The sequence below is a fragment of the Micropterus salmoides genome, unplaced genomic scaffold, assembly GCF_014851395.1.
Source record: "Micropterus salmoides isolate LMB-PRFRI ecotype aquatic unplaced genomic scaffold, ASM1485139v1 Ms_hic_scaffold_14, whole genome shotgun sequence".
NCBI classification, from domain to species: Eukaryota; Metazoa; Chordata; class Actinopteri; order Centrarchiformes; family Centrarchidae; genus Micropterus; species Micropterus salmoides.
The window spans coordinates 20,620,810-20,634,690 of NW_024040485.1; the positions used below are offsets into that span (position 1 = coordinate 20,620,810).

A 13,881-nucleotide genomic window follows, 5' to 3' on the forward strand; every position below is an offset into this window, starting at 1 on the left:
AACATTACTAACACCTGTGCTTTTCTTACTGTGTTAAAATGAAAAAGGTTTAAATAGACCTTTTCATCTTCTTAACCTGTATTTTATTGTTCTGTTTAATTTTATAGAAGTTCTGTTGGATGTATAAACCCTCTTAAAGCCCACCGAGCTGCACCCTTGAGTTATAGTTGTAAGCTGCTTAAATCGCACAAACAAATATAATGGTCAATTGTTCAGTTAATTTTACGGAAACAATTCAGATTTACTGGTATGGTAAACAAGTGAGACGAGAAATTTCCCATCTTTTTCTTAGCCCTGGGCTTGATATTAACACCAACCAACCTGCCAAATGCGGGTGGATTTCAGCCGTAACACAGTCACAGCCACAGTCACAGCGCGCCAAATATGACATCTAGACTTTTGTCAAACGAGAAAATAAGTTTAATCTGTCACAGGGCATCCACAGTCCTCACTTCATGTTTTAACCTGATGATCTTTGTCATCACACACGACTAGTCGCATGCACACACAAGTAGGCTACATCTCCATCGATTCTATGTTTTATTATAGCCTAAGTACTCAGGGCACAGGAAAACAGAAGGTGCGTTTGTACGGGAATAAGCTGTAAAATAAAGACCAGTATACTCGTTTCAGGTGGAAGTATCTCAAGTTACTCAGAGCTACCAGAGCTTCATGATGATAATTTTAAATAAATCCTGGCAGTGCTCTGAGGAAATGCAGATGCAAAACAAACAATCCAAAAGTGCACAAAAATGACTACATAAAGTTTTAATCCTGTTGCCTTAATTGTGGATTTTTTCTTAGACAAAAATTATTTATTCTTTACTTTTGTTTCTAATGCAGATAATTTCCTACTCTATATTTCAGTATTAACAGCTGTTATAAATAAACAGTGTTTCTGGGGAAAAAAGACAGTTTAGTTTTTATCTTTTACACCCATGCAGCACTTTTAGTATATACAATAAGAAGCTATTCTTTTTTGTGCTTATTTTAATACACTACAAGTTTAAAAAAAAAAAAGGAGCTTTACACACAACCTTATCAGAGCTTATGATAATATTAGTACATTTTAGCAAGCCATAGTCAACTTTAATCAAATAAAACGTAATTTTCCAACAACAAAAATATGGCTAGTGAAAATGCTGCATGGCTAATGTGGCTATGTCAAGCCCTGGCCCCGACCCTTCGGTCTCACTCACACACACCACAGTGCAACTGACAGCTGGAAAACGAGCTACAACAGAAAATGGAAAAGCAGAGTTTGAAAATGTTAACGGGTTGGGCTGAAAAGCTCAGAGACCAAAGAGTCAAAAGTCATGACTGAAATGCAAGTAAATGTCAAAAAGTAACCGACTCGTTCCGTAGTTCTAGTACCAGGGCCACAGACGCTGACCGGGAAGAGGAAGATGCCACAGCCCTGTTCATGAATGAAAGATTAGACAGAGAGGACAGCGAAGCCAGAGATAGTGCAGCTGAACGGTAGATGTGCGTCTAAATGTGTTAATACAACATGGTATCAGTGAAATGCAAAGCCGTTGGTCAGCTATAGTGTTTTGTAAATGTACCAGCAGGAAGAAAGAACTGAGGTAAAGAGTACTGTGTGCTTGAACAGGCTAGTGGTTAAACTAAAATTTGATACTTAACTTTTTTTCGTAAAGCTCAGAATGTCTACATTTGGCTGTCCTGTGGGGATTTTGTGGGAAATAAATCACTTCAGTATCAGTGATTTACTGTTGTGTAATTTTATTTAGCTAAAATAAGCAAAATAAGGACCATGTCATGGTAGAGACAAGGAATAAGTGGATATGTTAATAGTACATTTCATTTAAGTGTTATGTGAGAACTCAGTTAAAAATTATTACAATGTCATTTGATAACTTTGGTTAAAACAATTTACATTTCATGTGGTAATTTAGTTAAAAATATAATTTAGAATGCATTAAGAAGTTACTCATGGTGACTGTGGTCCTGAATCTGAGCGCATGAATATTGAAATGTATGTTTTTTTATATACATTGTTAAAAAAGTAATTCAGTACAGACAAGTGAAGGCCAGAGCTGCCTCTGTGTGTTTCTTCAACCTTCTCCCCTTACTTTTCCCCTTTTTAAGGGCACAACATAAACGGCGGGTAAAGCCCTATGGTAAAGCCACACAGTATTATTTATTATGTTGCCATTCATTCACTTAATATGAAATAGTGGTGCTGCTGCTGTGTTTTTGTAGTATTTCAAAAAATTTGCCTTTATTAATTAATTTATATAATTTTATTTGTATCCAGGGTGATGATAGGTGCTGCTCTCTTAGGTTACGTTCTATGTTTGGAGAGATGTTCTACCAGTTTTTTATTATGTGTACTCCCATGACTTAAAGCCAACCAGCTGACCCTAAGCAGCAGTTAGACAGTTCTGTCTCAGGGAGGATTGCGGATATTTTAGTCTTTTTATTTCAAGGCTTCATGTGATGTGAGGCAGTTCACTCATGACAATTTCAGTGTGTTCTGCTTTAAAGTAGTACTGCCATAGTGATTACTGGCTGTGATGCTGCTAGGTAGTTAGCATATTAGAGGCTGCTCCTGTTTGTACGTGCGTGCATTAATAAGGCGGCCGTGGTGGAGTATAAGGTGGACCGTTCTGGTGGGCTGGTCAAGTCCAGGGTCCCTGCCTCATCATCTGAAGACACATTACTTTTAAAAAATGTGACTAATGAATCTGTTTTCTCTAACAGAAAAAAAAAATTACCATGAAGAGAACATGGGAGCAAATTCCATCAGTGTTGAAGTCCTCTTTTTATTCTAAGAAATACGTCGACTGTTATGTCATAGATTAATATTTCATTAAAGTGTTTCTTTTGATTGAAGTGTTTATAACTTGTGTGTTCATTAGTGTTATTATTGTAAATAAGTTTGGTTGAACAATACATCAGTTTAGTTTCATTTTGCATTTGTTGGAAATATTAATTCCTTTTTAATGAAAATGAGTTTAGTCAAACCAAATTGAATGTGACATACTGTAGATTACTTGCTGAAAAAGTTTTTTAAAACTTTGCATCAGTACAAACCCAGAAAGTGGTGAGGAGGGAGTGATCACAGCAACCAAGCAATACAGATTAAAGTCTACCAAGAGACTTGGAAAAACATTTTTAAAAATCGGCTTTAGGAAAATATGTAAAGCTGATTCAGCTAGTTGGACTTTGAGATTAAATCCTTATTTTAAACACTGTACTTGACATAGCAATTTTTCTACCCTTTAAAAACAGCCATGCATATTAAAAACCAAATGTAAGCAATTGTTAAATAATTCAACAAATAGAAAAACAAATCTTGTAAGAAATTAAATGAATCTGATTAAAGAAATCAGCTACTGTTACTTACGGTAAGAATACACACATTTGTTTCACCTCCTTGTGATAACTTGTTAGTTTGCGGAGCATCATTTTGTCATTAATTGTTTCCATCCTGTCCTTTTCCATTATATTGGCAATTTAACACCCCGTAAAATACATGTTCCCTGACAGCTTGACATTTTCTGTCGATGCAGTTTATGCCGTTCAAGCTTTCTGTGGAGTTCCATCTATTTTAGATGAATGTTATATCGAACCATTTTTTGCTGACTCTTCCACTTTGCGCTCAATCTACCATGGCAACAGGCCAACTCCTCAAAGCAAACATCTATGATATTTACTTTGAAAAGCGACCCTTTCCTTCCTGACTTATAGGCCAAAAGATCAGGCTTCATTTCAGACATACGCCACAACAGGGTTAAATTATAGTGTTCCCTCCTTCCCCGGTGAGAGGCAAAGTAAGTGGCAGAAAGGAAAGTGTGTATGTGGGTGCGTGAAGTACACATCTGCTGACACAGTAGGAATATGTCGGAAATCTCTGTCATTACCATTTACATATACATTGGCACATCACATTCCTCCTCATCCCCCTCTCTCTCCCTCCTCTTCTGTTGCTCTCTCTATCTTCCCTCCACTCATTGACTGTGTTAGGTTTTCCTGTAAAATATAATCCAGAAAACTGAATTTGCCACAACAGATGGAGCGGAAAATGGATTTGCATCCAGCCACACACTGTTAAGTGGAAGTACCTTTTCCTGCTCCCCACCACTAACTCAAGGTTTGTGGAAAAGGGCTCCAGCAGTATATGATAATCACTGGTATTTTCAGATTCCTCTCACTTTGGTCACATCTAATGCTGTTTTTGCTCAGTTTGTGCTTATCGACCCTTTTCCATACCACCCGCTGTGTTTATTATTATTTTTCTATACATAAAACATCACATCCCAACGCCCTGTTAGGGACCTTCTCATTTCGATAACACCTCAAAGGAGCCAATATGAGGGCTAGGCATCTTGAAGATTGGTTTTGGATCAAACCTTGAAGCCCACTGTGTTAGGCAGCATCATTATTTCACCAAAAAGGGGGATTTAAAAAGTTGAATCAGGTTAAAAGGAAGTCAGAGTGAGAAAATAAGTGGAGAGACTGTGAGAATGACACTGAGATATGAAGACAAGGGTAACAGAAGTAGAAAGAAGCCAGTGGCGAGAGGGGGCTTTCTCTTTGTGTTTTTCAGTTTGGTTTGTGCATGCAAGCAGAATTCCCATAGCTAGGTAGCTTTTTGTTTCCACTGTGTCCTGCTATGTTCTGAGAGATATCAGCCAACACAGGGTCAGAGCGCTGCAGCTCTTTGTTCCCTGTGCAAGAAGATTTCCCAAATCCCTGAAATGAACACTCGTGTAGGGGATGAACTCCACAGATGATTCAAGACTCACAACCATATCTACACACAGAAACACACACACACTCAGTGCACTCTGTGGACACAACAAATTTCATTCTTTGTTGAGCTGGCACAGTTTGACACATATCAGAAATTATTTTTCTCTTAACTACACCCCAGGAGCTGTATACTGTGTTTTTTGTGAGCAGCTCATGCTGACAAAGATCGCTGTGTCCAGAAATGAGACTGAAATAGAAAGTGATAGCCAGGTTGTGCTGTAAAGAAAATGTCAGCAGTGTGTATTGTTAGTTTTTACTTCATTACCCACAGTTTGATTCATCCTCAACGATCTGAGCCATTTGGTAGCTGCTGCTGGGTTTGAGAAAATGACAGAGGGGAAAAAAGATTTTACCAGCAGTGTTGTGAAAGGAAATTGAGTCCAGTTTGGAAATGCTTTCCCATGCTCATGTATTTTTAGTCTTTGTCGTGTTCACACAGTGTCGACCTGGAATGAAGTGCAGACTTTGTCTCTCGGTCCAAGTCTGATAGCAGAGTGCCTTCACATTCAGCACCCAGAGGCTCAGTAACTTCCTCTGCTTGGGAACAGACATGTTGAAGCCCATTACGTCTCTGTGGTTTCTCATTTTTTTTGCCTCAGAACTCATGTGGTTCCTTTTTGTTTTTCTCTGGAATAAAGATTAGAGATAATCATGATCACTCATACACAAACTATTATCCTCCTCAAAATTAATAAATGAAAGTTCAAAAGGTGGTGACTCTTCATTTTCACTTGTTTACTCCCTGACTGTCTTCACTAGAGCTGCAATGATTGATTGATTAGTTGTCAACCAATGGAAGTCAGTCGCCAACTATTTTGATAATCAGTTTGAGATTGTTGTTTTTTTTAAAATAAATGTCAAAATTCTCTGATTCTTTAATTCTCTACAGCTTCTGAAATGTGAATATTTTCTGGTTTCTTTACTCTATGACAGTAAACTTAATATCTTTGGTTTGAGGGCACAGAAAGACATTTGAGGATGTCATCTTATGATTTGGGAAACACTGATCGACATTTTCTGACATTTTCTGAACAAAACAACTAATTGATTAATCTACAATGAAAATAAGAAGCCTTTTAATTCACACTGTTTTTGTTTATCTATCTTAGCTTTAATTTGCTCCTGACGAACAAAATTAATGAGATTAAAAGTACTGCCTTCATTTTGGGCACAAAAGGAGAATAAATATGTTTTGATGACACATTCTCACAAATTGTGCACAGAATGAGAAATCCTCTGACATGGTTCCCTGCCAAAGATAGGACATATTGTACGTAACACTAGAATATTTATGCATCTCTTTCCTTGTCTTTTTAGGGGAGATTTGTGCCTTTAAGATCTATGGTCAGGATGCTCCATTCGAGGCAGTGGTGTTGAATCGCACATCAGGGGAAGGAGTCCTGAGGGCCAGTAGCCCTGTGGACTGTGAGAGCCAGAAGGAGTACACATTTATAATCCAGGCCTACGACTGTGGTTCTGAACCCAGCGGGGCCGACTGGAAGAAATCCCACAAGTGAGTCAACCAATGTCTGTTCATGTTACCATGTATTGGTGGGTTTACAAAATAACAACAAATACAGTTTAATACACTTGTCCTGCTACAAGTTCTTCCTTTCTGAAGCTTTTCAATTTGATTTTAGAGGATGTCTGAGAAAGGTTCTTTTACCTCTTTAATAACGTTGTAGTTTGATGAAAGCAAATAATCCTTGCCTGTCAGTCAGTCTGTTAGCCACTGTTTCTTTTTCAGGATTTGGCACATGTTCTCACATTTTGTGACTCAACCAACTCTTCAGCCACTTTTCATCTGGCCTGTTTGTATCTCTGAGATTTTCTTTATGTTGCCTAAAAGTAAATGGTGATTGTCAGACCCTGTGTTAAAGCTGTCACATACTGATAATTATTATTTATCTTAGCGTGGTTCGCTTGTTTAGCTGTCAAAGTAGTTCTGATTTGAAATGGGCAGAAAAAATAACAGAAACGTGACATACAAACAAATATTAACTTCAAAGTACATCTGAACATATGGACAACATGGGATAATGTCATGAAAACAAACAGGAAGACAGCAGGATGTTTGCTCAACATTGCTAGAAAATGCAAAAAGTTGAGCACCTAACACCTATCTGCCAGTGTTAATCAAAACACAACATTGTAATTACTAAACAGCACATTATTGTGCTAGACTGCATTATACTGATATTGGTGTATTTCCAACCCACTTTGTGCAAATGAATATTTGATTGACTGAAATCTAATTTGCAAAAATGCTACGTGACGCTTGATCATATTCTTGTGTAATTGTCAAGCGCGACTCAAAAGTATCTGTCTCACTGCTGGCAGAGGTGCTAAGAGGTTTCAGCACCCTGAAAGATAGAAGACTAGGATGAAGTGTGCATTGAAAATTGTGTTTACTGTATGCTTTTTTGTTTGCGATTTGGGATCCCCATTACCTAGTCCCTCTGTAGCTTTTCTTGGTGTCAATAAATCGAGAAAAGGCTCAATATATGACAGGCAGACATACAGTAGAACTATATCTCTTATTAGATATTCCAAACAACAAGGCAACCCTTTAAATTAATATATAAGTAAAAATACCAACATGCCAGTTGTTATTTTGTAGGTGTTTACTAGAATAATAAGAAAGTTTATGTTTTTACTCGTAGCTCAAGTGATTAAAGAAAAATAACTTAAATAATTCACTATAAATAGATGTTGTTTGATGTTTTGTAAGGTTTTTTCCCCAAGATCTCTCAGTATGTCTGCAGTGACAGCTGAGACTTGCAGTTCTGTTCTCAGGATATGTACCCCTAATGGCCCATCATTATTGTGTGTGTGTGCGTGTGTGTGTGTGTGTGTGCGTGTGGGGGGGGGGGGGGGGGGGGTGCTATGTGAATGAGATTGACAGACAGGCAGACTGGCACGGACAGCAGCAAATCAAACCCTCCCTCAGTCAGCTGCTAAAATAAACTGCAGCAGGCTAGTTTGTAAAAGAAGAAAAGAGAGAAATTTATCAGCTCAGGGATCTGCAATGAATTTCACCGGTAGATGATGAATGACACTGTGTGTGTGTGACATTATCACTGCATGACATTTTAAATAGGCCTCATTAAGCTAATGTCATTAATTAGCCAGATGTGCTTCTTCAGTTTCACCGCGAGTTGTTGTCAGAGAAGGTCACCAGTGAAGAAAACTTCATAATACATCTAAATGATTGCTTCATTTATATACTTATGTGCACAAATGTTAGTGCCTAGTTAATATCTTCACCCGCCCTCCCCCTTCCAGCAGATGAGATCATGTGTTTGTGTGTATCTGATGAAGAAAGAACAAGAGATAGAAAAATTTTTACCTTGAAAAGCAATCTGGCTGTGGATGTGCCTGTTTCAGTGGGCAAACCTGTTAAATAACAGTTTGATTAACATTAGATAAAAATGGGAACATTTCACAAATACCAATAAACAAGAACTTGTATGTGGTACCGTTTTAATTAACTCTTCCCAATTGTGTTTTTCAGAAATAAATTTGTTTTCCCTACAAGCATATGAACTGTTTTCCTCTCACTCTCCTCTGCCTTTAATCAAGCACTGTTCTTAATGTTAACAGTGAAATACTTTAGATCTTAATTAATTTCAAATCATCTCTGACTTATAGAGATTTTTCTTCTCTTCTTTCCCCCATCCATCTCTTCTTTCCATGTGTCCTTTCTTTTCCTTTTCACCATCAATCATTTCTACTCCACTTTCTTTGCGCCAATCTGTCTCTTTTTTCCTGCTGTGCTCCCTCCATCCCTCCCTGCCTCCCTGCCTCCCTGCCTCCCTGCTCCCTCTTTCTTTCATTCCTTTCCTCCATTCAGGGCAGTGGTTCACATCCAGGTGGACGATGTCAATGAGTTCTGCCCTGTGTTTCGGGAGCCACTGTACAAGGCATCGGTAACAGAAGGCAAGATCTACGACAGCATTTTGCAGGTATATAGATATTATATTTTAAATGTTAATATTAGTTAGTTAGCTCTCTTACCTTTCATACCATTGTTTTATTGTTAGAATCAAACTGAGAGAAATATGTGTAGGTTAAGGTGACGAAAAATTATTCAGTTAAACATTTGGGATATTGTAATTGTCTATAGTGTTGTTAGTGTTGTTGTCAGCAGGTTGTTGAAGAACTGGGAGGAAACTGGATGTTGTAATGTTGCAGGTGGAAGCTTGGGACCAAGACTGTTCACCCCAGTACAGCCAGATCTGCAACTATGAAATTGTCACTGGAGGGACGCCATTTGCCATAGACCGCAATGGTAAGTGTGTGCGACAGTGTGTGTGTGTTTATGTGTGTGTTTGATTCTGGACCGTAGTTGTAATTGCTGATGTGATTAGAATTGATGTACGTGTCTGAGAGAGAGCGGCAGAAACTAGGATAGCACAGCGAGGGACGGTTTGTGTGCCTAGAGGCTTTATATGCTGGGCATTTTAATTTAATTTCATTACATTGAAGGGCCATTATTTGTGTGACAAGTACACAAAGTTGGACAGTAGGTCAAAAACACTTGACCATGCTAGTTTGTGTTTTTTTTGTTTTTTTTTACATACATACATGATTTTTTTACATAACCAAAAACTTAGCTTTTACCAAAATAAATAACCTTCTTCTTTACCAAACCGGAAACAAATATACTCAAAAACTGTAAATAAAGAAATGCACTGTTTAGTAACCTTTAGCAATTAAAGCCGTCCTTTTTTTTTAGGCCAAGACAAGACATTCTGTAATTGTTTGAGGAAAACAAAATTGAGAACACATTCAATATAGCTATTTTTTTGCTAATGTGGAATTTTACTTATATTATTGGTATTTGTATGACATCAATAAAAGTACTAAAGTACTATATTATTAGTAATTAATTTTTCAGAAGACCCGCCCAAAACAAAACCTAAACAGCTACTTAATGGACCAACTGAAGCAAAAACGGGCAATGGCTGTTATTTGAAGGATCGCTTACGTAACCATTTGGGCTAAAACTCATTTGAGCCTTACTTGAGACACGTGGCAAGAAACGAATACACTAATAGCAGTGCTTGCTTCGCATGAACACAAACAGCATGGTAAATGTCTGGATGAAAGCAAAAAGCCATTCTTCGGCTGTATTTGCATATGTTCTTTCTATGATCACAGCCAGCTGAACCTCGTATGAACTTGAACAAGTCTCTACTAAAGATAGACATGAGAGAGGCAGCTCACACTCCACCTAGACTGATCCTAGAGAACAGTCGTGCAGCAGGGAGAGAACAGAAACCCACCTGGTGTAAAGAAATAATATTATGGAGGAAGATTTTAAAACAATATTTGTTATATTTGCTTGTTTGAAAATGGTGGGAGTTTAAAGATTTTGTTAACCCACAAGCTGCTTTATAACTTTATTTTTGTATGTATGTACAACAGGCACTGCACCAGTTGACTTTTTTATGGATGTACACCGAACAACAAATGTGAATAAACGTATAGAAATACAGTATGAAAAGGAAAAATCAAACAGACAAATGTGGCTGATTCCTCTTTTATTGCAATAATGTTGTGATCCGTGAAGCAGCTTTTTCATCAGTGCACAGCTCAAAAGTTACTCGTCAAAGATCCACCTTACTCTGACAGCTTCCTCTTTTATTTCTTTTGCTTTTCTTTTGTTCGTTTGTGGCTTTATGCAAGTCCTAGTTGACTGGAGGGGTGTATTTTATTTCTGATTGAAAGCTATTCTCAGCGTATCTGCCTATATAAAATTTCAGCTTTGGGATTTGCAATGCCTTTTTCCTGAGCTTCCACATCCACACTGTGCTGATCTGAGTGCAGCGTAATCCAAACGGAAGGGAGACTGGAGGAGTGTGTGTATTATGTGTGTGTATTATGTGTGTTGAATTACCAATAGATCAGACAGAAGCACATGCAGCTTTCTTTACTGTATCTCTTTCTTTCTCCCCCTCAGGGTCATATTTATTATTTAGTTTTGAGTTTAACCTCCTAGTGTTTTGCACACTGTATTTTACAGTAGCCTGGTTCATTTAACTTTCCTCCCTGACACAGTAACATTGTTTGGAAGAAGACACAGCACATTGTGTAGACCCACTTTATGGAACAGGGCTGTACTGCAGTATGTATTTCGGATTCCAGATATCAAGCAAATTGAGCATCTTAAAACAGACAGTGAATGAAGAAGAAATACATTCACTAACAGTACCCTTTGTTTAGAGTGAGAAAAATAATTGTCTCTGAATCTTCTCTGTAGTACAAATTGGGCCATTTAACTTTAAATCAAACAAAAAATTGTAGTAAAGCAGGGTTCAGATTTCAGATGTGGTTGTTTTCACAGTTGCTACAGTCAAATTGAGCTACGGTATGACATCTCTTTGCTACGAGTTGATTACATGTTGTTGAATGGCCTGCATCCAACATAATTTCAAATCAACCATACACAAAATGTCTTTCTTATCTGCAAGCAGGGTTGATTGTGTTGGTAAAAATAAGATAATTTAGCTTTTTATTCTCTTTGATTGCTGACATTTGTGCAATTGCTACACAGTTTGCTGACACCTGCAATTCAGGTTTCAGTCTCACATATGCTCTTAATATGTGCCACGAGGAGAGTAATGTGAGCAGCTCATGTTCTTGGAACATAATTTAATGGATATCTTGGTGAGACACTGAACACTGCTCACCCAGATTGACTACATTCACTGCATTTTTGTAAATATCTTTCTGTTACCTTTTTGTGATGTGAGGGGAATGTGGTTTGTATCCATGGTACGCAGTGTCGAACTTACTGCTCTAAACTGATCTTCATGAGTAAAATGTCTTGTTGAATTGAAATAGCACCTTACCTGTGGTTGAGAAAGTGGCTATGGTTGATATCCAGAACCTTAGCTGTTACTGTTGCTCACACCAGCTGCGGATCAAATGGTCACCATAGGAGATGTTTGCAGGAACTGTCTTACTCTGACCTCTTCACCTTTCTTCCTCTGACATTTCAAGCTCAGCTCTTTCCTTCTCTATGCTGCTGAACTAATTTCTCCTCTGCTCTGGTCTCCCCTCTTTTTTTGTCACTTTTCTCCTCCTCTCCTCACCTCTCTCTCCTTCTCTTCTTCTCTCCGACAGAAATCAGAGTGACAGCCTTCCATACAGCCAAGCCTCTAGAAGCAAACAACAAAAATAGCTCCAGTTGTCCTCATAGGTCCAGAAACAGACTTGTGATGGCAGTGACTGATGCAAAATGACAAAATAAAAAGCATGCTGTTTATCTCGCAGAACATCTGTATTATAGTTTCACTTATAAATAATACATTTAATCTTCAACTGGAAACGATTTTAGTCCTGTTTTCTCTCTGCTTTGATGTTCTTTGAGATGTACAGCAACCTCACTGCTTGACAGACATCCAGCCCTAAGCTTGGTGGCTACAGTTAAGTAGACCTCAGTCCACCTGGGTTTTCTCCCATGAAGCAGGATTAGTGGGTCACTGTACCGTATCTATAACCTTGGGTTCAACTGTTCTTAGCTAGCCTGCTCTAAGAAGTTCATATTTTAAATCGAAACCTATATACATCCTGCAAATAAACTGATTGGCTCTCTGGAAAAGTCTCCAACCCCACAGGATCTCAGTGTGGACAAAGGTTTGGCTTTCACAATATCTTCCTGTGATCATAAGCCCAGATTGTACCAGTCTGTAAGCACAGACAACAGTGTAACAGTTGTGTAATTAATTGCTGTACAACTAATTCACCAAAACAAGGCCTCTACTATTTTAGCAAATAAAGTTGCACAGTGTTAGCACAGTGTTTTGGTCACACATTCAAACATCAAGCATTCTTCATTTCAGCCACAACAGTGTGGATATATTTTGATAAAATAAAATAAAAAAGTAATTCAATTTATTTCAAAATATTGATTCGTCCCTTTAGGGGTGGTTTTAGGCAAGCAAGCTTGCAGACACAAATACACGTAAACAATTCATTCACATTCACAAAAACAATCTTAAAATGCAAATATGACAGTGTTAGAAATAGTTGAAATAGGGTTAATGGAAGTGGCCAATACAACGCCGCCCGGCATCATTGAAAATCATGAAGGCACATTATGTCAAAAAGGCACTTTATCAGTGTGAAAGTTAATACATTACAGTAAACAAGATTCAACTCTATTAAACATCCATTAAAGTTAGCCAGGAGTGTGCTGCGCTCTTGGACAACCTCGTTATATAACCATGTCTAGTGGCTGTACCCAAGGCATGTATTCACAGGCCTGTGGCATCTCCTCTATCTCACATTGTTCTAACACTGTTACCCTGGTGACAGGTGAAGATAATCCATCACTGCAGTTTTATATTGACTGTTTACAGAGTGGCTTAGATATGCAAATGCAGTACAAGGTTACTGGACCTTGAGTTTTCAGTAAAATGCTTCAATAAGTGCAAATAGTTATTTCTGTTTTCAAAGAGCTGTTTCTTTAATGCAAAGTCAGTTTCAATCATTGCTCAGTGGAAAGTGTTTCTTCCTTTATTATTGCCATATAAGCATAACAGTTTATGTTCCTCTACCAATGAATAATCGTTATTATATTTCCCCTTTGTTTTTGTTTCCTTTAGGTAACATCAGAAACACAGAGCGGCTGAGCTATGACAAGCATCAGAGCTACAAGATTATGGTGACAGCCTTTGACTGTGGTCAGAAGAGAGCAAAGGAGGATGTGGCTGTGCATATTGATGTCAAGCCTGTCTGCAAACCTGGATGGCAAGGTCAGAGATAAAGAAACAGCTGCTGAAATACTTGCCTTAATTTACCTTGCAATAATTGACAGAAATGTACTATGTTGGTGTAAAGTGCACTGACATATTGTTTAAATGTACTTAAATATAAAGCAATACCATCAAAATTGAATGAGGCAGTTTAGTGCAGTTTCAGAGCAGATCCTTTCCCTCAAGGGACTTCTGTCTCATTTTAGAATGAACGTCTCTCGAGGAAATCAGAAGACCTGACAAAAACCTCCAGAGGGAAAGTTGACTGGATAGTGTGTTTTTTTTCCTCCTTTAACATGCTAGCAGCTTGGCATTCGAGTCAGCCCGTCTCCCCTGC

At 38.1% G+C, this 13,881-nt stretch overlaps 1 protein-coding gene across 1 annotated transcript in view; it reads left to right on the plus strand.

The window, feature by feature from the left end:
• Positions 1–13,881, plus strand: part of clstn2a (calsyntenin 2a) — a 168,849-nt gene that overhangs the window by 113,110 nt on the left and 41,858 nt on the right. The window contains exons 3-6 of the mRNA XM_038718242.1: positions 6,097–6,292; positions 8,633–8,744; positions 8,974–9,070; positions 13,395–13,544. Of these exons, the coding sequence (XP_038574170.1) occupies positions 6,097–6,292; positions 8,633–8,744; positions 8,974–9,070; positions 13,395–13,544 (555 nt within the window). The remainder of the gene's footprint in view (positions 1–6,096; positions 6,293–8,632; positions 8,745–8,973; positions 9,071–13,394; positions 13,545–13,881) is intronic.